We start from the raw sequence: 18,382 nt of genomic DNA on the forward strand, positions 1-18,382 counted from the left end.
TCTACAATAATTATAAATAAAAATATCACCTGTGCTTAATGGCGTACTGTCTATGTACTTGAATCTATGCCAAAAGCTTCCCAGGCAGGTTCCCTTTGAATGTTCACAGCAACCCTGTGAGGTGGGCGCTATGATTGTTCCCATTTTACAGAGGGGGAAACTGAGGCATTCTGAAGGTAGGAAGCTTTTCGGAGGTCACAGCAGAGCAGAGATGCAAAAGATGCAAACCCAGGTCTGGGGCCACCAAGCCTGTATTCTTCCTCACCATCATGCTCTCCTGTGTCCTTCATTGCACCCTCTACTTGGAAGTTAGAATATTCCAATGCTAGGGCCGGTGGTGCAAGGGTTAAGTGTTTGGTCAGCAATGGGAACCCACTAGCCACTCCATGGGAGAAAAATGTGGCAGTCTGCTTCCATAAAGATTACAGCCTGGGAAACCCAATGGGGTAGTTCTGCTCTGTCCTATAGGGTCCCTATGAGTCAGGATCAACAGCAATGGGTTTAGGGCCAGTAGACCTCCTAGATCAATGATTTCAAATATTTTTTAAAGCCAGTGGACTCTCTTGGGATGAAATCTTCTATGGATGACCCTGGTGAAGGTTGAAAATGGTGGCTTTGATTGAAGGGGGTGGAGTAGGGGTCCCCTTCTGCCACCCCCCTACACTTCCTGGGCCTTGGAACCAGTCAAAACCCATTAACTTGGCCTCTGCCCATTACAGATGGGGAAAACCAGGCCCAGAGAGGCTCAGCCCATGGTGACATAGAGGAACCATGGCATCCGGAAAGCTGGGGAACTTTTGGTTTCCCTGAAGTTGGCTCTGGCTGGGTGTGGAGAATCCCAGAGGCTTCCAGGGGGTGCAGAAGCCCGGGCTGTTGCAAGCGGCCAGACCCCAGGCAAGCATATGGGAGCCCATTCTAGTCCCCTCCCCTGTGATACCCTTCCTCTTCCTTCATGCCTCCCATTCAGGCTGTCAGCAATCCTATGTGCTCTGCCTTCGAAGTACACCTCAAATCTGTCCCCTTCCACCACCCTCCATGCTGGCTGCCACCCTGGTCCAGCCACCATCATCATCATCACCATCACCTCCTCACCAGCCTCCCTGCCTCAGTCCTCACCCCCTCAGTCTGTTCCCCACATGGCCACGAGGGGGCGCCTGTTCTCACTATGGCAGCTCAGGTCTCCTGCTCAGGACCCTCCCAGGCTCCTGCCTCACTCAAAAAACCTCAGTCCTCCCTGCGGCTCACAAGACCCGGCATCCTCTGCCACTCTCCTTGCTTCAGTGAGTCACTCCAGCTACATTGGTCTCCTCGTTGTGTTCCTCGAACACGCCAGCCTGCTTCTGCCTCAGGGCTTTTGCACTGCCTTCTCCCAGATCTCTGCTTGACTCCTTTCTCACCTCCTTCATGTCTTTACTCAAATGTCACCTTCTCAATGAAGCCTTCCCTGACCACTCTGTTGAATCCCACAAGCCGCCTGCCCTTTTCCCACTTCCTGTACCCAAAGGTATGCCTGACCTAAACCATGGTATTTTCAATTGCCTCATATGCATGGGAAAGCTGGACAATGAATAAGGAAGACTGACGAAGAATTGATGCCTTTGAATTATGGTGATCAGTCCTGGAAGAAGCACAGCCAGAATGCTCCTTGGAAGCGAGAATGGCGAGGCTTCATCTCACCTACTTTGGACATGTTATCAGGAGGGGCCAGTCCCTGGAGAGGGACATCATGCTTGGTAAAAGAGAGGGCCAGTGAAAAAGAGGAAGACCCTCAACAAGACGGATTGACACAGTGGCTGCAACAATGGGCTCAAACATAGCAACGACTGTGAGGCTGGTGCAGGATCGGGCAGTATTTCGTTCTGTTATACAAAGTATTGCTATGAATCAGAACCGACTCAACAGCATCTAACAACAACACCCAATACTACCCTGTTCCCCTTTTTCTTTTTTTAATACCATTTATTACCTTCTATAAGGGGCAGTGGTGGTTCAGTGGTAGAATTCTTGCCTTCCACGCAGGAGACCTGGGTTCGATTCCCAGTCAATGCATCTATGTGCAGCCACCACCCGTCTGTCATTGCATGTTGCTAGGATGCTGAACAGGTTTCAGCAGAGCTTCCAGACTAAGATGGACTAGAAAGAAGGCCCAGGCAGTCTACTTCCCCAAATCAGCTAATGAAAACCCTGTGGATCACGATGATCCAATCTGCAACCCATCATGGGGATGGCACAGGATAGGGCAGCATTTTGTTCCATTGTGTGTGGGGTTGTCATGAGTCAGGGGCTGACTTGACAGCAGCTAAGAACAACAATACTACCTTCTAACATTCAATAAAGGAGCCCTGGTGGCGCAATTGTTAAGCACTCAGTGCCTCAACAAGGTCAGTGGTTTGAATCCACCATCTGCTCTGAGGAAGAAGCAGCATCATGATATGTTCCCGTAAAGATTAAAAACTCACTGCCATTGAGTCACCCTGGTGGTGTGGTGGTTAAGAGCTTGGCTGCTAAACCAAAGGGTCGGCAGTTCGAATCCACCAACTGCTATGAGTCAGAATCAACTCGATGGCAAAAAAAAAAAAACAAAAAAAAACCCTTTGCCATCAAGTCATAGTGACCCTACAGGACAGAGTAGAACTGCCCCATAGGGTTTCCTAGGCTGTGATCTTTATAGGAATGGATTGCCAAGTCTTTGTCCTCCAGAGCAGCTGGTAGGTTCAAACCAGGACTTCTGTAGAGATTACAGCCTTGGAAACCGTATGGAGCAGTTCTCCTCTATGCTATGGGGTCACTACACGTTGGAATCAACTCGATGGCTCCAAACAACATGTGATGTAATTCACTTATCAGCCTTATCATTTACTGTCTGCCCTCTCTGGGATATGTACCTCATGAGGGCAGCCCCCTTTATCTTGCTCACAGCTGTATCCCCTGAGCACACAGATCAAGGCCTGGCACACAGTGGGTGCTCAGTAAGTGTTTGCAGGATGAACGAATAAAGCCAGTTCTGATCACAGAGCTGCCTGGCTCTAAGGGGGCTGTTCCCCTGGCTCAGGTCCCACCTGTTCAAGCTTTGTGACCTTGAATGAGCTCTGTCAAGCCTCCTTCTCTGCTGAAAGGCTCAGTTATGCCTCACCCAAAGGCTGCTGGGGAAGGTTACATAAGGGGGCAGGGGACACGGGAGGGAGGAGAAGGCACCTGAGCTCCCACCTCCCTCTCCCTTCCTCCACCGCCTCACCCACTGCTATTACTGAGATACCCTCTTGCTTCCTCAGAGGAGCCTGGCTTGAGAGAAAGGACTCAGGCTGGCCCTCAGTTGGTCTTGGACCCGGGCTCTTGGCTCAGGGTGGCAGTATGGGGGCAGGTAGGCACATACTAGGGACTCAGCTTTTGGGGGAGCAGAGGGAGAACCAAAACCAAACCCACTGCCATCAAGTCAATTCCAACTCATAGAAGCCCAATAGGAAATAAATCTTTACGGAAGCAGACTGCCACATCTTTCTCCTGTGGAGCCACTGGTGGATTCAAACTTTTGACCTTTTGGTTAGCAGCCAAGTGCTTAACCACTGTGCAACCAGGGCTCCTTAGGGGGAGGACAAACACAGGGTAATGACTCAGTCTTGTCCCTCCTAGCGACAGATCTGTGTTTCTAGGGCTGTTGGTTCCTTATTCAGGTCTGGGAAATTCTCTCTGATTATCTCTTGGAAAGTTTAGATAGGAACCTTAGGGGGCAGTGAGTTTATGTTAATGGGGGAGGAACAACTCAAGGAGGGTGAGAATGGTGCACAACCTGAAGAATGTAATCGGTGTCACTGAGATGTATGTGTAGAAATTGTTGACTTGGTCTATGTTCTGCTATGTATATTAACAACAACAAAAATAAAGTACACAATGTGGGGATTGCAATCAATGTCACAAAACAATTTGTGTATAAATTTTTGAAACTAATTTGCACTGTAAACTTTCACCTAACAAAAAACAAACAAAAAAAACCCAACCTTTTGCCATGGAGTCAGTGTCGACTCATAGCTACCCTATAGGACAGAGTAGAACTGCCCCATAGGATTTCCAAGGAGTGGCTGGTGGATTCAAACTGCTGACCTTTTGGTTAGCAGACATAGCTCTTAACCACTGCACCACCAGGGCTCCATTCACCTGAAGGACAAGAAAATTAACAAAAAAAATCAATGTAAAAAGTTAATAATAAATTATATATATATACTTAAAAAAATATATATTCCCTTCACCCCATGTTTCCTAATGCCCCTTTGCAGGCATTCCCTCCCTCCACCCCGAAGCTTAGGCAACCACTGATCCGCTTTTGGTCGCTATGGATTGTTGTCGTTGTTAGCTGTCCCCAGTACATGGTGACCCCATGCACAACGGAACAAAACCTTCCGTGTCCTGTGCCATCCCTATGATTAGTTGCAGATTGAACTGTTGTGATCTACAGGGTTTTCGCTGGCTGATTTTCGGTAGATAGCCAGACCTTTCTTCCTAGTCTGACTTGGTCTGGAAGCTCCACTGAAACCTGTTTAGCATCATAGCAACCCACAAGCCTTCACTAACGGATGGGTGGTGGCTGCGCATAAGGGGCATTAGGCAGGAATCGAACCAGGGTCTCCCACATGAAAGGTGAGAATTCTACCCCTGAACCACCACTGACCCTCCTCGCTATGGATTAGTTCTGTCTTTTCTAGAATTTCACATTAATAGAATCACACAGTGTGTAACTTCTGGTGTCTGGGTTCTTTTAATTTAATGCTTTGAGATTCATTCGTGCTGTTCCGTGCACTTCAGTCCTTTTTTAATGCGGAAGTATATTCCATTTCCTGAATGTACCAGTTTGTGTATTCATTCTCTATTTGATTGACATTGGGTGGTCTCCAGTTATTGGCATAAAGGTGCATTTGTGTAAAAGTCTTTGAGAACCAAGGACTTTTCATAGGAAATATTGTGTAATGCTCCAGGGCCGTGCACAAAATATGTACTGTTTGGCAGACCGGTTGTCAACAGTAACTGGGACACAAACCACACCTCCTCTCCCACTGGGCCCACTGTTAACCCCTCGGCTGCTGGATGGGGCGGAGGAGTTCCAGGAAATTCCTGGGGAGAGCCAGGATAGTAATAACACTCAGCAAAAAAAAAAAAAAAAAAAAAAAAATTTATTTAGGGGGCTCAGGTCAGTGATTTAATGCAGATTCCAAGACACAAGTGGACCCCTGGTGGCACAGTGGTCAAGCATTCCACTGCTAACCAAAAAAAAGGTTGGCAGTTCGAATCCACCAGCCACTCCTTGGAAACTCTGTGGGGCAATTCTACTCGGTCCTATAGGGTCACTATGAGTTGGAATCAACTCGATGGCAATAGGTTTTTTTTTTTTTTTTTCTCATTACGCACTAGTACGGAGGTTGTTTTTGTTGATAGCTGCCGCGGGGCTGGCCCCAACTCTTGGGCATCCCACACACAAGGAAAGGAAATTCTGCCTGGTCCTGGTGCCATCCCCACCAACAGTTGTGGATGGCACCATGGTGATCCATAGGGTTTTCCTTGGTGGATTTCAGAAGTAGTTCTCCAGGCTTCTAGTTCATCTTAGTCTGAAAGTTCTGCTGAAACTGTTCAGGAATATAGCAACAGGCAAGCCTCCACTGACAGACGGGTGGTGGCTGTTCACGAGGCGTATTGACTAGTAATTGAACCTGAGTCGCCTGCATGGAAGGTGAGAGTTCTACCACCGAACCACCGCTGCCCCCAAGTATGGAGGTACCCGTTATTAAATATTAACATACCTCTGTCCTGGCTATCTAATAGTATGAGTGTAATTATGGAAGCTGCAGAATTCATAAATAGTATGTATTCTAATATAAGCTCATTGTTGTTGTTAGGTGTCTTCGAGTCAACTTTCGACTCATAGCAACCTCACGTGACAGTGGAAAGGCCCCATAGTGTCTTCTAGGCTGGAATCTTTACAGGAGCAGATCGCCAGGTCTTTCTCCCACAGAGCTGTTAGGTGGGTTTGAACCACCAACGTTTCAGTTAGCAGCTGAACACTTAATTGTTGCAACGCTAGGTGCAACAAGTTAATTCTAATGGGTTTTCTGTCATAGCTTAACTTAGTCAATAATAAAAATATCATATAAAATGATCAGACAGTATTTTGTAGGCCAGAAAAGTTTTTCATGTAACCACTGTTAGTTCAGGAGCAGCTGAGAAAGAATAAAACACCAAAACAATATGCCTGATGCCAAGAGAAAACTCTACTGAGACCTCCAGTTGCCTAATAAGTCTCGATTTAATGAGAAGTTGCTGGAAGCATTTGATGTGGTTGTCTGTATCAAATCCCAGCTCAGGTGGTCTTAGTGTGCAGCTAGGAACAGCTGGTGTCAATCAGAAGATGACATCAACAATTTTTTTTTTTTTCTTTTACACATCAACCAATTTCTGTTGTCAACAATTCTGACTCATGGTGACCCCATGTGTTACAGAGTAGAGCTGTTCTATGGAGTTTTCTTGGCTGTAATTTATTATTTTATTTTGTTGTTGTTGAGAATATACACAGCAAGACATACACCAATTTGACCGTTTCTACAGGTGCATTTCAATGACATGGATTACATTCTTTGAGCCGTGCAAGCATTCTCACCCTCCTTTTCTGAGGTGCTCCTCCCCCATTCACATAAACTCACTGCCCCTAAGCTTCCTATCTAATCTTTCAAGTTGCTGTCGTCACTTTGATCCCATATGGATGATTCTTAAAAGAGCATAATGCTAAGGCAGACATTGGCTGTAATCTTCAGGGAAGCAGATCGCCAGGCCTTTCTCCCACAGGTGAGTTCAAGCCTTACCAGTTGTAAAATATTCTTAACATTCCCCTTCCTTCAGGAATGTTCGGTGGAGCATTTGAAAATGGGACGAGATCAGGGATCATCCTTTGTGGTGCGGGGCTGCCCTGCCTATTGGAAGATACCTCCATCCAACAGCCAAGAGCTCCACCCCATCTCTGCCATAACCCCAATCACCCCCCTACATTTCCAGTATGCTCCTCAGGGACCTGGCAGTCTCTTGGTGAACCATGTGCAGGTTCAGTGGTTAAAAGCACGGGCTGGCCTAGAAGCCAGGCTCTGGCTGCCTGAGCCTCAGGAGACTGGCCCAATACTCCTCCTTCCTTGCTGGGCTGTGAAGTGTCAGCTGCCAAGGAATTTACACTTTGCATGCATAAGCTATCCTAATTCTCCTGGCAATTCTGCAATATTACCAGCCCCCTAACTTACAGTTTCAGAGGCAGTGACTTGCCTACGATTAATAAGGAAGGTAGGGGCCAGGCCATGCACGGTTAAATCCAGCCCTGCCTCCTGACCCCGTCACCACGAAGTGCCTCACAGAACCCCCCTCCATGGGGTAGGCCCTCTCTTTACCCCCATTGTTGTTGGATGTTTGTCAAGTGAATTCTGACTCATATTGACAAGTGACAGAGTAGAACTGCCCCATAGAGTTTTCTAGGCTGTAATCTTTACGGGAGCAGATCACCAGGTCTTTTCTTCCTCGGAGTGGCTAGTGAACTCTAACCACCAACCTTTTGGTTAGCATCCAAACACTTAACCATTGTGCCACTAGGGATCCTTTCCCCAGATCCCAGTAGGAGGTGCGAAGAGCGAAGGGTGACCCGAGTTCACACTGGGAGGAAGCAGCAGCACTGGGGTTTGAACCAAGGCCTCTCTCTTCAGAGCCTGTGTTTTTAACCTGTGGTCTCGAAAGCCAGGTGCACACACCTAAGGAGTGTGAGTGACAAGTCACTGGGCTGAGGCAAGAAAACATAAGAGCCTCTACTTATATTTATTTTTTATTTTAAGATGGAATAATTTAAGTTTCATTATAGCTAATATACAGATTGATAGTCGTGCATGTATATGACTTATAAATAATTATACACATACTGGGGGTACATGCCCTAACAGTATTTACTCTTAGGTGCATGATCATAAAAAGAAAAACACCATTGCTTCTACCTGCTAAGTGGTTTGGCCTCCCGAAAGCCCCTCTTGAATACCACTTCTAGTTGTTGTTAGGCATCACCAAGTTGATTTCGACTCATGGCAACCCCATGTGACAGAGAAGAACTGCCCCATAGGGTTTTCTAGGCTGTAACCTTTACATGAGCAGGTTGACAGGTTTTTCTCCTGTGGAACTGCGGGTGGGTTCAAACCTCCAACCTTTCGGTTAGCAGCTGAGTGCGTAACCATTGCACCACCAGGCTCCTTTACCATTACAAGAGGGGGCCATAAACCAGTGGTTGTCAGGCTGACTCCAACTCATGGTGACCCCAAGTGTGTCAGAGTAGAACTGTGCTCCAAAGGGTTCTCAATGGCTGATTTTTTTCAGAAGTAGACTGCCAAGCTTTTCTTCCAAGGCACCTCTGGGTGAACTCAAACTTCCAACCTTTCTTTCAGTTAGCAGCAAAGTACGTCAACTGTTTTCACCACCCGAGGACTCCAAAGAAGGGCATAGTGGGCGAGTCAACAGTGTAGGCTCTAGAATCTGACAGTCTGGGTTCGAGTACCTGCTCTGTCACTTCCTAAGCTGTCTGACCTTCAGCAAGTGACTTTACCATTCTGGCCTCAGTGTCCTCATCTGTAAGACGGGAATAATAGCAGCTCTCACCTCAGAGGCTTAAGATGAGGGATAAATCAGTTAATCCACACAGAGCACTGAGAACAAAGCCTGCACACAGTAAGTGCTCACTAAGTATGAGCTATGATTATTGGTCACCCCGACTTGTAAGCGAGGAAACAGGCGCAGGAAGCTAAAACAATGAGGTAACAGTTATTAAGGAGTAGGGCTGGGATCCAGAGCCCGTTTTTCACCACACCCGCGCGTCAGAGAGGCTGCTGTCTTCTCCAAGGAGATCCCATTCCGCTTCCCTCTGAGGAAGAAGGGGAGATGGTCATCGATGCCCCGCCTCCCAGAAGGCCTTAGAGAGAAGACCAAAGATTCAAGAGACGTGTTGGCCATGAACAGGCCCTGAGCTTATGGTTCCACTTAGCAGCCCCACTGGGCCATTAGAAGTGGGACAGCGGCGCCCTCTAGTGGCCAAAACAATCCCAGCAGCCAATAATCCTGGCGGGTCACTGTGTACTAGACACTGAGGGCACTTGGCTGCACTTGGAGGGGCCGGAGGCACTTGCCCAGGCCCACCTAACTAGTAAACGGCACAGCGCGGACTTGATCCCGCAGCCTGGCCCCGGATTCCACACTCCTTCCCGATCCTGTGCCGGCTGTTCCCTGGGTCTCTGGGCAGCAGATGGGGAATTGTTCCTTCCTTCAGATTCCAGACGGAGGGCTCTTGGCATTTTTGGCGGGGGCTGTGCTGGGCCCTTCGGGGCAGCTTGGCATCCTGGCCCCGTCCACCAAATGCCAGTGTCACCCCAGTTTTAGGACGACCCAGGATGTACCCACACGTATCCATCGTCTACAGGGTCAAGGCCCTGTTCATCTGAGCATCTCAGGCTTGTTCTCGCCTTCAGCTAAAGCCAGCCTTCTCTCGTGTGCCCTGCCTCTGATTTATGTATTTCTATTGTCAGTTTCTCCCCCCACCCTCACTGCCCAATCACACAAAGCTCCTCCACACCCAGAAAGACCCCAGATGACAGCTTCCTGTGCCCTAATGCTCCCCTGACTTCAGCCGCCTCCTGCCAGGCTCCGGAGGGCCGGGTTGGGGTACTCGGGGTTCTCGATGACCCCGGGCCCGAACTTGAGCTCCAGGAAACGGCGGTAGTTGTTGGGCGCCTGGGCCACGAAGCCAGCGAAGGGCAGGGGCACGAGGGGCTGCAGAAAGTGCTCGGGGAACTCAACGTCCTGCCGGTGGTCCAGCCATGTGTCCTTGGTCATAACGCCGTTGCGGGGGTAGAAGGGCCACAGGTCGACGTGCAGATGGTTGCTCTCGCTGTACTGCACGCGGAAAAAGTCGCCCTCCACGGCCTTCTCCCACACGAAGCCGCGCTCGTCCACCACTGAGCCTGCCTCAGCCCCGCGCAGCTGCTCGCAGTTGCCCACGTCCTCCAGGTAGATGCCCAGGTCCACGTCGTAGTCCCACGGGATGATGTCCCCGTGGCGGGCTGCGCCCAGCAGCGAGCCACCCTCCAGCCAGTAGCGCACTCCAGCCGCCTCCAGCACGCCCACCACGTAGTGGGCCGTCTCTCGCAACGCGCGTAGGCAACATGGGGGCGTCCATCGGTCCTCGTACAAATAGGCCGGCGTGTCGCCCACCACCGTACCGAAGCACCGCGTGGTCTCCTTACTGCAGCCGAACCACTCGAGCCGCCCACCCTCCCAGCTCACCAGGCGGATTCCCAGCGTCCGCAGCAGCGCCGCCCGCCGCGCGCGCCCCTCGCGCTCCGCCTTCCAGCGCGCGTGGGCCGTGGCCAGCGGGGGCTGGCGCGCGGCTGCAAAGGGCAGCTCCAGCAGCCGCACCGCCCAGCCGCGGAGGGCGGTCTGCAGGAACAGGCTGGTGCCTAGCGGTCGGGCTAGGGGAGCCGAGAGGTTGAAAAGGTCGCGTGCACGCAGGAGCACCACGGCGTCCCCGTCCAGGGCATCGCAGCGGGGTGCGGTGGGGGCCGGGCCGTAGCGGGCCGTCCACTCCCGCAGGCTGACATTCAGGGCCAGGCACCGCGCGGGGTTGGCCGTGGCGACGGGGGCAGCCACCAGGCGGGTGCCTCCCATTCGAAGTGCCTCTACCATGTGCTCCATCTGGCCTGGTGCCTCGGCCCTTGCCCCATCAGGCACCAGGGCCACAAACTCGGTGGCCACGTAGGTCTCGGGGCGCGAGGCAGCGGCAGGCCGGTCCAGAGCGGGTTGGAGCAGCGCCAAGCGGACGTTGGGGAGGCGGGGCAGGGGCAGGGGCGGGTAGGGGAGTGTGTCAGCGGCCACTACCACTGGCTGAGCTGGGTCCTGCTGCAGGAAGGAGTCCACTAGCTCAGGGACGGCGTTGTCAAAGGCCTCGAATTCTCGCACCAGGATGGTGACGCGGGGGCTGGTGGCTGACCCATGGCGGGGGCCCCGCGCCCGGGAGTTCCTGGGCTGGTGCTGCAGCCACGAGACATAGAAGAGGACCAGGAGGTTGAGGGTAATGGCGGCTGCCAAAGCAGCCTGGCAGCGGGTGAGCCGCATGGGGCTGGCCTCAGGCCCTAGGAGGGCCTCCCGGCATCCTGGAGAGGGTGGAAGAAAGGGGTGGCTGGAGCTGGTTGTCAAACTCCCCCGACACACCCAAGCCTTACCTTCTTTCCCACCCCTTCTCCCTATATGTTCTCAGCTATGACATTACCTCCTCCAGGAAGCCCTCCTTTGTCTCCCAGGCTGGGTCATGGTCACCCTCTGGGCTTGTTTAGTCTCCTGGTTCCTTCTACCCTAGCCCTTCCACTTTGAATCATCACTGTCTGATGATGGCTCTGTGTCTCCCACTGGATCACATGACCCAAGAATGCAAACCCTGGGCCTGTCTTAAGTCACTGCTGGTTCCCAGCACCACTCAGCACAGGGCCAGGTACACATTAGTTGCTCAGTAAAAGCCCTTTTCAAAGGAATCACTTTCTCTTGTTCAATTCCACTCTTCCCTTCTTCTTTGTCAACTTTTTATTCAGGTTCAGTTATAAATATCCTCCACTCTACCCCCAAGCCCAGCTTCTACCTTGTTCTCTACCATTGCCTCCTCCAGGAAGCCACCCCTGATCTCCTCTTTCCTTCCCTCGAACACCCTTGTCACCTCCAGGGCCAAGCTGATGTTGTACCCTTGAGCTTTAGCCACCAAACCCTTCTCCCACTGAAGATCCCCAAATCCTGCATCATCAGGTCATTTCCTTCCTGATGGTCAGCCAGATGGCTTTGGTTTTGCAAGCAAAGCCAGAAAAATCATTCTTTACAAATCAGACCTCTCCCAGTTTTTAAATGTTGGCAGTAATTAAAGAAAAAAAAAAATCAAAAACATGGAGTGAGAAACATCAAGAAGCTGCCAACCTTAAGGCACCCCCCTCACATTCATTGGCCACACTTCCAAATGACCCCCAGATGGCGCTGTTTCTCTGTTCCCACTCGACTAGAAGATCCGGCTAGTGGGGAAAGGGGTAACTCTCTTGGTTCTACGCAGGTGCTCAAAAAGTTTCCACAAGAAGGATTTTTATAGGTCTCTGCCCCTCCCAGAGGAGTCCTGGTGGTGCAGTGGTTGAGTGCTCCATTGCGATCAAAAGGTTGGAGGTTCAGATGCACCAGCCGCTCAGTGGGAGAAAGTAGCAACAGTCAGCTTCTTTAAAGATCACAGCCTTGGAAACCCTATGGGGCAGTTCTACTCTGTCACAGGGTCACTATGAGTCCCCAGAACTGGGTTTGGGTTTGACCCCTCCCAGAGAGAGGGGATATCAGAGACCCAGCTAATCACCAAATTGTTGTACTTTCTAAATACTTCTGACCTCTCCTCCCCATCCCCACAGCTCCCCCCTCACCCCAGGTTCCCCTAGATTCCCACCCAGCCTCCTTCTGGACTCCTGTCCCAGTCGTGACCCTACAAAGTCTCCCTCCTCATGGCATCCGGATGGGTTTCCCTAAAGCACAAATCTGACCTGTCCCTCTCCTGCTCAGAACCTGCCATAGCTCCCCAGTGGCCTGGGGAGAAAGTTTAAGCTTCTTAGAACATCCCTGTGTGACCTGGCCCTTGCCTGCTCACCATTTCTGCCTTATCTCCTGCCATGTCCCCCTCAAACTCTATGCCTCAGCCAGCCTAGACTTTTCTTTTCTTGTAACATGTCTTGTGTCTAAGCCTCTGCATATCCTGTTCCCTCTGTCTGGAAGAGTCTCCTTTCCTATCCCCCTTCTCCCCACACCTCTTCTCTTGGAGAACTACTTAATGCTTCAGACTCAGCTCAGACGTCTCCATTTCCTGAAAACCTTCCCTGGCCCCCACGCTGAGTCAGGCACCCACTCTGGCTCTCCCAGCCTCTGGGCTCCCCCCATCCCAGCCCTGCCCACTCTGGGTAGTTACTGTCTAGGAATGGGTCTGTCTCCCCGATGGACTGTGAGGCCTGGAAAGGCAGGGTCAGTGCTGTCTCAGTCACCTCTCTGTCCCCAGAATACAGCCAGGCACTGAGAATGCACTTGGCAAGAACGATGGTCAAGGTCCGTAAAGCCAAGGCAGGCTGTGTCCCACGTGCCCAACTCTACCCACAATGCCCTGTGCCTGGGGTCCTGCCTTAGTCTTCCTGCCTCCTCTTTCTCCTCCCACCAGGAGTCGCCTCCCACCCCTCTTTACTCATCCCAATCCTGCTTGCTCTTCCTTTATCCAACTCAGACAGCACTTAAGAATCTGAATTGCACATTAGGAGTGATTTTCTAATCTTTAAACAAACAAAAAACAAAAAGTTGCCATCAAGTTGATTCCAACTCCTGGAGACACCATGGATGTCAGAGTACACCTGCGCTCTGTAGGGTTTTCAATGGCTGTGATGTTTCAGAAACAGATCCGCAGGCCTTTCTTCTGAGGTGCCTTTGGATGGATTCGAACCACCAACCTTTATGGTTAGTAGCCAAGCACTTAAACTTTTGCACCATCCAGGGGCTCTTAAACCAAAAAAAGCCAAACCCACTGCCGTCCAGTTGATTCTGACTCATAGCGACCCTAAAGGACAGAGTAGAACTGCCCCATAGGGTTTCCAAGGAGCAGCTGGTGGATTCGAACTGCTGACCTTTTGGTTAGCAGCCATAGCACTTAACCACTACACCACCAGGGATCCTGCCGGGCACATTACAGGGGCTTAATAGTGTTGAAAGAATGAAATAAATTATTAAGATGGGGAACGTGTCACTCAGAGACAGAAAAGGACACAGAGACCAGAGCCCAGCCATGCTATGTCTGCAGACTCTGGACCAGGAGGCGTACCCCAGGACAGGCACCAGGTCCCCAGAGGGTTTGATGCCCCGATGAGGAGGTGCTACCTGCTGGTGAGGGTGTGAGGGGACCAGAGAGGAGAAAGGAAGCCTTCTGGAACCCTGACAAGGTCAGTCTTGGCTTCCCTAACTGTGTTGTTGTATACCATTGAGTCAGTTCTGACCCACAGCGACCCCATATGACAGAGTAGATCTGCCCCATAGGGTTTCCTAGGCTGGAATTGTTATGGATGCAGATTGCCAGGTCTTTCTCCCACAGAGCTGCTGGGTGAGCTTGAACCACCAACCTTTCGGTTAGCAGCTGAGCACTTAACCACTGCACCACCAGGGCTTCTTCATTGGGGCACGGCGTATGGAATGATTTTGAAGGTCCAAATATTCTACATTTTTTTGAATCAGGATGATATGATAGTATCAACAATTCTACCAGCTCACAATGTACCAGATCCTGTTCTAAGCACTTTGTATGTATTCACTTGTTTAATCCTCATGTAATGGTCACACTTAGAGATGAAGAAACTGAGGCACAGAGAAGTGAAGTCACTTGTTCAAGGTCACACAGCTGGCCTTAACCCAAAGAAGGCTGGCTCCAGAGTCTGTGCTCTATAAACCAATGAACTCCACTGTCTCTCACTGGTCCAGTCAGCCAGCCTGACCCTCAGTCTGTCTTTGGCATACCTTCCCCAGCCCTAACCATTCAACTCATCAACTCGACAAACAGATATTTATCAAGTGCCCTCTGTGCCAGACCCTGTGTTCTGGGGACACAGGGATGAACAAGATAGTCACTGGGTGTTATGGATTGAATTGTATTCCCCCCAAAATATGTGTTGTAAACCCTAGACCCTATACAGGCAGTCCCTGACTTACGATGGGTTTCTGTTCTGATGAGTCTGTCGTAGGTCGGTTCTGACATAAGTTGGTGTAAGTCAAATATCTTTTTTTTCTTTTACGTTTTCATAGCCTGCTATATATGGCAGTGTTTTGAACACACTGAACCTCTGCGAGTGAACGTCTGAGAATGACATCAGCATATTACATGCTGCGACACTGTATGTAGTACGTTACTAATGATAAGATGTACCAAAAAGAAAAAAAGAAAAATGGTTGTAAGTATGGTTCCTCATAACTGGAAACTCAAGTATATCATAAATCGGGGACCACCCGTGGATACGGAATCCTGGTGGCGCAGTGGTTAAGAGCTATGGCTGCTAACCAAAAGGTCGGCAGTTTGAATCTACCAGGTGCTCCTTGGAAACCCTATGGGGCAGTTCTACTCTGTCCTACAGGGTCACTGTGAAGCTATGAATCGGAATCAACTTGATGGCAACAGGTAACCTGTGGATGTAATCCTATTTGGGAATAGGACCTTCTTTGTTATGTTAATGAGACAACATTAGTATAGGGTGTGTTTTAAGCCAATCAGTTTTGAGATTCAAAAAGAGATTAGGCACAGAGAGGGAAGGACAAACACAGAAGACAGACATCACAAGATCTCCAAGGAACCCTGGACCAGAAGTTTAATAAAATAAAGATCTTTTTCCAGAGGCCACAGAGAGGGAGCCTTCCCCTAGAGCCAGTGTCCTGAATTCAGACTTCTAGCCTCCGGAACTGTTAAGACCTGGCAGCATTTTGTTCTGCTGCCCATAAGGTCACTGTGAGTTGGAACTAACTCCACAGTACCTAACGAAGATAGACTGTGAGAAAACAAATTTCTGTTTCTTAAAGCCACCTACTTGTGGTACTTCTATTATATCAGCACTAAGAAACTGAGACACTGGATCTGTCCTGGCAAGGTAAGAAAAAAAAAAAAAAAAAAAAACCCACAGGTGTCGAGTCGATTTTGACTCATAGTGACCCCATAGGGTTTCCAAGACTATAATCTCTACAGAAGCAGACTGCCACATCTTTCTCCCAAGGAGCTGCTGCTGGTTTCAAAACACTGACCTTTAGGTTAGCAGTAGATCACTTTAACTGCTGCGCCACAGATAAGGAGGAAAACAGAGGGCCGTAACAGAGAAAAACAAGGGGCTTGCTTTAGAAAATGTGGTCAGGGAAGGAGAGGACAGTTAAGCTAAGACCTTATTTGTCTCCCCATTTCCCACAAAACATTTTAAGTGGATCCCAAGTCACTTTAGGCCTGGGTTCCCTAGGCCCGAGCTTTGATCTGGCCTGAGCCTCAGTTGCTGCATCTGTAGGATAGGAATGTGAGGGTAGAGAAAATGAGGTGTGTGGGAAAGGCTTTGTGAAAGAAGACACGGCAGTTTCTATGCAAGTGCTGGAGGCATTGAGAGGCTTTTTTTCTCTTACCTCCTAGGTTGCACGGTGGGGGGACTCCCGGGGGGTGGTTCCAGCACAGCTCAGCTGCATTGCTGTGGGAAGGAGAACCAGAGAACCCCAAATCAGCCAATTCTGGAGAATAGAGCACCTGAAAACCAAAAACCAAACCCACTGCCATCACGTCAATTTGAACTCATAGTGACCCTATGACCCTAGGGCTTCCAAGGCTGTAAATCTTCAGTGAAGCAGACTGCCACATCTTTCTCCACTGGTGGGTTTGAGCTGCCGACTTTTTGGTTAGCAGCTGAGTGCTTAACCACTGCACCACCAGGGCTCCTTAGTACACAGCACGGTTTCATCTTATCTACAAAAGTGGCAACAAGAGGATCGGGAAATCCTTTCTCTGGATGCCCCATAAGCTCAGGCACCACCTGGCGCGTCTCAGGAGGGGGAGAGGGTGGAGTGGGAAGGATGTCAGTTACCATAGCAATCTGTAACCTCCCCTCTCATGAATGTGTCCAGAAAGGTGGGGCTAGAAGTGACAGAAGCTGTTACCATGACAACCCCTTCCCTAGACATGTTCCAACTCAAAAGACAATCCTAAAATGTCCCCTACCTTGGTAGGGTTCTGGGGCCTGGTTCTAGGGTCACTGGAAGGGGACTGACCCTGCTACCATAGCAACCAGGGCTTGGTTTTGCCTGTTTCTCACCTCCCTGGGGATGGTCCAGGCCCTGTAACCATAACAACTACTCCTCATCAGAGCATCTCTTCCTCTAAATAAAAACACCTGGTTGGTTTGGCCCAGGGGCCTCCCACGAAGGAAAAGAGGGTGATGGTTACCATGGCAACTCCAACTGGGTGGTGTGGGGGGTTAAGGAAAAGGTGCTTCTCAGCCATTAGTCTTCTTGGGGCTCGGGGTCTCTTCTACCTGGGTGCTAGGTGAGGAGGAATGCCATAGTAACCGAGGTCGGTCGTTAGGGGCAGAAGGCCCATCAGGACCAAGATTACCTTAGCACCTCCTCCAGGTATGTGGGGGTCCATAGCCACAAAGGTGGGGGAGAGGAAAGACGCGCGGGGGGGGGCCCTAGGCTGGGGGGAAGGGTTACCATGACAACCGCCCTGGGCCAGGAAATCAGGAAGGTGCCACGGCCGAAACCACCCCCCCGTGGTCACCCTTTCTCTCAAAGAGCGAAAGTGATTGTCGAGGGGAGTGGTATTTGGGGCTGGAGAGGGTAAGACACTCTCTATTGGGCGACGCGAGAGGAGGGGGCAAAAAGTGGCCCCTCCCAAAGACTCGCTTCTCCGAACGGGGAGCCTCGCGCCCCGCCCACCCTTCCCGCCCACCCCCGCGCGCGCTTTCGGGGTCGACCCCGGTGGGCGAGGCGCGCGCCCGGCCTCGCTCTCGTTTGCTGCCCCTCCACCTCCCGCCGGGCGCGCGCGCAGAGGTTGGCGCGGCCGCGCAGGCGCGCGAGGCACAGCGGGCGCGCGGGCCGGCCCCGGGGCCTCCATGATGGAGGAGCGAGCGGCCGCTGCGGTCGCCGCCGCCGCCTCCTCCTGCCGCCCGCTGGGCTCCGGTGCGGGCCCTGGCCCGAGCGGGGCGGCCCCGGCCCCTGCCCCTGCCTCCGGGCCCGGCCCGGCAGGTAAGGGTGGTGGCGGCGGAGGCAGCCCCGGGCCCACAGCGGGGCCGGAGCCCCTGAGCTTGCCCGGGATCCTGCACTTTATCCAGCATGAGTGGGCGCGCTTCGAAGCTGAGAAGGCCCGCTGGGAGGCCGAACGCGCCGAGTTGCAGGTGAGCGCCGCCCCGGGACCCCGGCACCCCCACCCGGCCCCCCGCCCGGCCCCCGGCCCCCGGCCCGGCCCGGCCCGGCCTCGCCTCACCCGCCGCCGCCGCCGCCGCCATCTTGGAGCAATGGCCGCCGGGACAGCCGGGGGGGCGGGAGGGGACCGCTGCCGGCTCGCACAGGGAGTGAGGGGACGTCTGAGGGGGATCCTGAGGGAATCTGGGGGCTGGGACCGGCTCTAACTGGGTGTAGGGGAGACCCGGGGGCCGGAGGGACCGACTGGGACCGGCAGAGAGAAAGGGGCGGGAGGAGACCTGACCCGGCCAGCAGTGGGAGTGAGCCGCCCGGCCGAGGGGTTCCCCAGGGAAGGGGACTTGGGGCGGGAGGGGAACCTAAG

The 18,382-nt window shown here is 51.7% G+C and overlaps 2 protein-coding genes and 1 non-coding gene across 6 annotated transcripts in view; 2 read left to right on the forward strand and 1 right to left on the reverse strand.

Moving 5' to 3' along the window:
- Positions 1 to 1,978: 1,978 nt before the first annotated feature.
- TRNAG-UCC (transfer RNA glycine (anticodon UCC)) lies at positions 1,979 to 2,049 on the forward strand. The gene has a single exon. It is a non-coding gene; the product is annotated as a tRNA-Gly (tRNA).
- Positions 2,050 to 6,134: 4,085 nt separating this feature from the next.
- FKRP (fukutin related protein) lies at positions 6,135 to 18,120 on the reverse strand. 3 transcript variants are annotated; one of them, XM_049900687.1, is made up of 3 exons: positions 18,083 to 18,120; positions 16,234 to 16,295; positions 6,135 to 11,198 (listed from the first exon to the last, which is right to left on the reverse strand). In XM_049900687.1, the coding sequence occupies exon 3, from the start codon at positions 11,158 to 11,160 to the stop codon at positions 9,673 to 9,675; it is 1,488 nt and encodes a 495-aa protein (XP_049756644.1). In that variant the 5' UTR covers positions 11,161 to 11,198; positions 16,234 to 16,295; positions 18,083 to 18,120; the 3' UTR covers positions 6,135 to 9,672. The 3 variants fall into 3 exon arrangements, with proteins under 3 accessions (XP_049756644.1, XP_049756645.1, XP_049756643.1); XM_049900688.1 differs by having other exon boundaries at positions 16,234 to 16,351; positions 18,083 to 18,094; XM_049900686.1 differs by lacking the exon at positions 18,083 to 18,120 and having other exon boundaries at positions 16,234 to 16,896.
- STRN4 (striatin 4) overlaps positions 17,577 to 18,382 on the forward strand; it is a 30,477-nt gene continuing 29,671 nt past the window's right edge. The window contains exon 1 of one of the 2 annotated variants that reach the window (XM_049900683.1): positions 17,577 to 17,993. In XM_049900683.1, coding sequence (XP_049756640.1) covers positions 17,712 to 17,993 — 282 coding nt within the window. In that variant the 5' untranslated portion in view covers positions 17,577 to 17,711. The remainder of the gene's footprint in view (positions 17,994 to 18,382) is intronic. The other variant, XM_049900684.1, reaches the window with a different exon arrangement.

Source organism: Elephas maximus, chromosome 11 (assembly GCF_024166365.1).
Source record: "Elephas maximus indicus isolate mEleMax1 chromosome 11, mEleMax1 primary haplotype, whole genome shotgun sequence".
Classification (NCBI taxonomy): domain Eukaryota; kingdom Metazoa; phylum Chordata; class Mammalia; order Proboscidea; family Elephantidae; genus Elephas; species Elephas maximus.

Excerpts from the sequence above, each read along its gene's own strand:
- FKRP (XM_049900686.1), bottom strand. The coding sequence starts at position 16,381 with ATGGCAGTGGGTTTGGTTTTTGGTTTTCAGGTGCTCTATTCTCCAGAA. Across the intron at positions 11,199-16,233 it reads CCCACCGTGCAACCTAGGAG|GATGCCGGGAGGCCCTCCTA; the intron begins GTAAGAGAAAAA and ends CACCCTCTCCAG.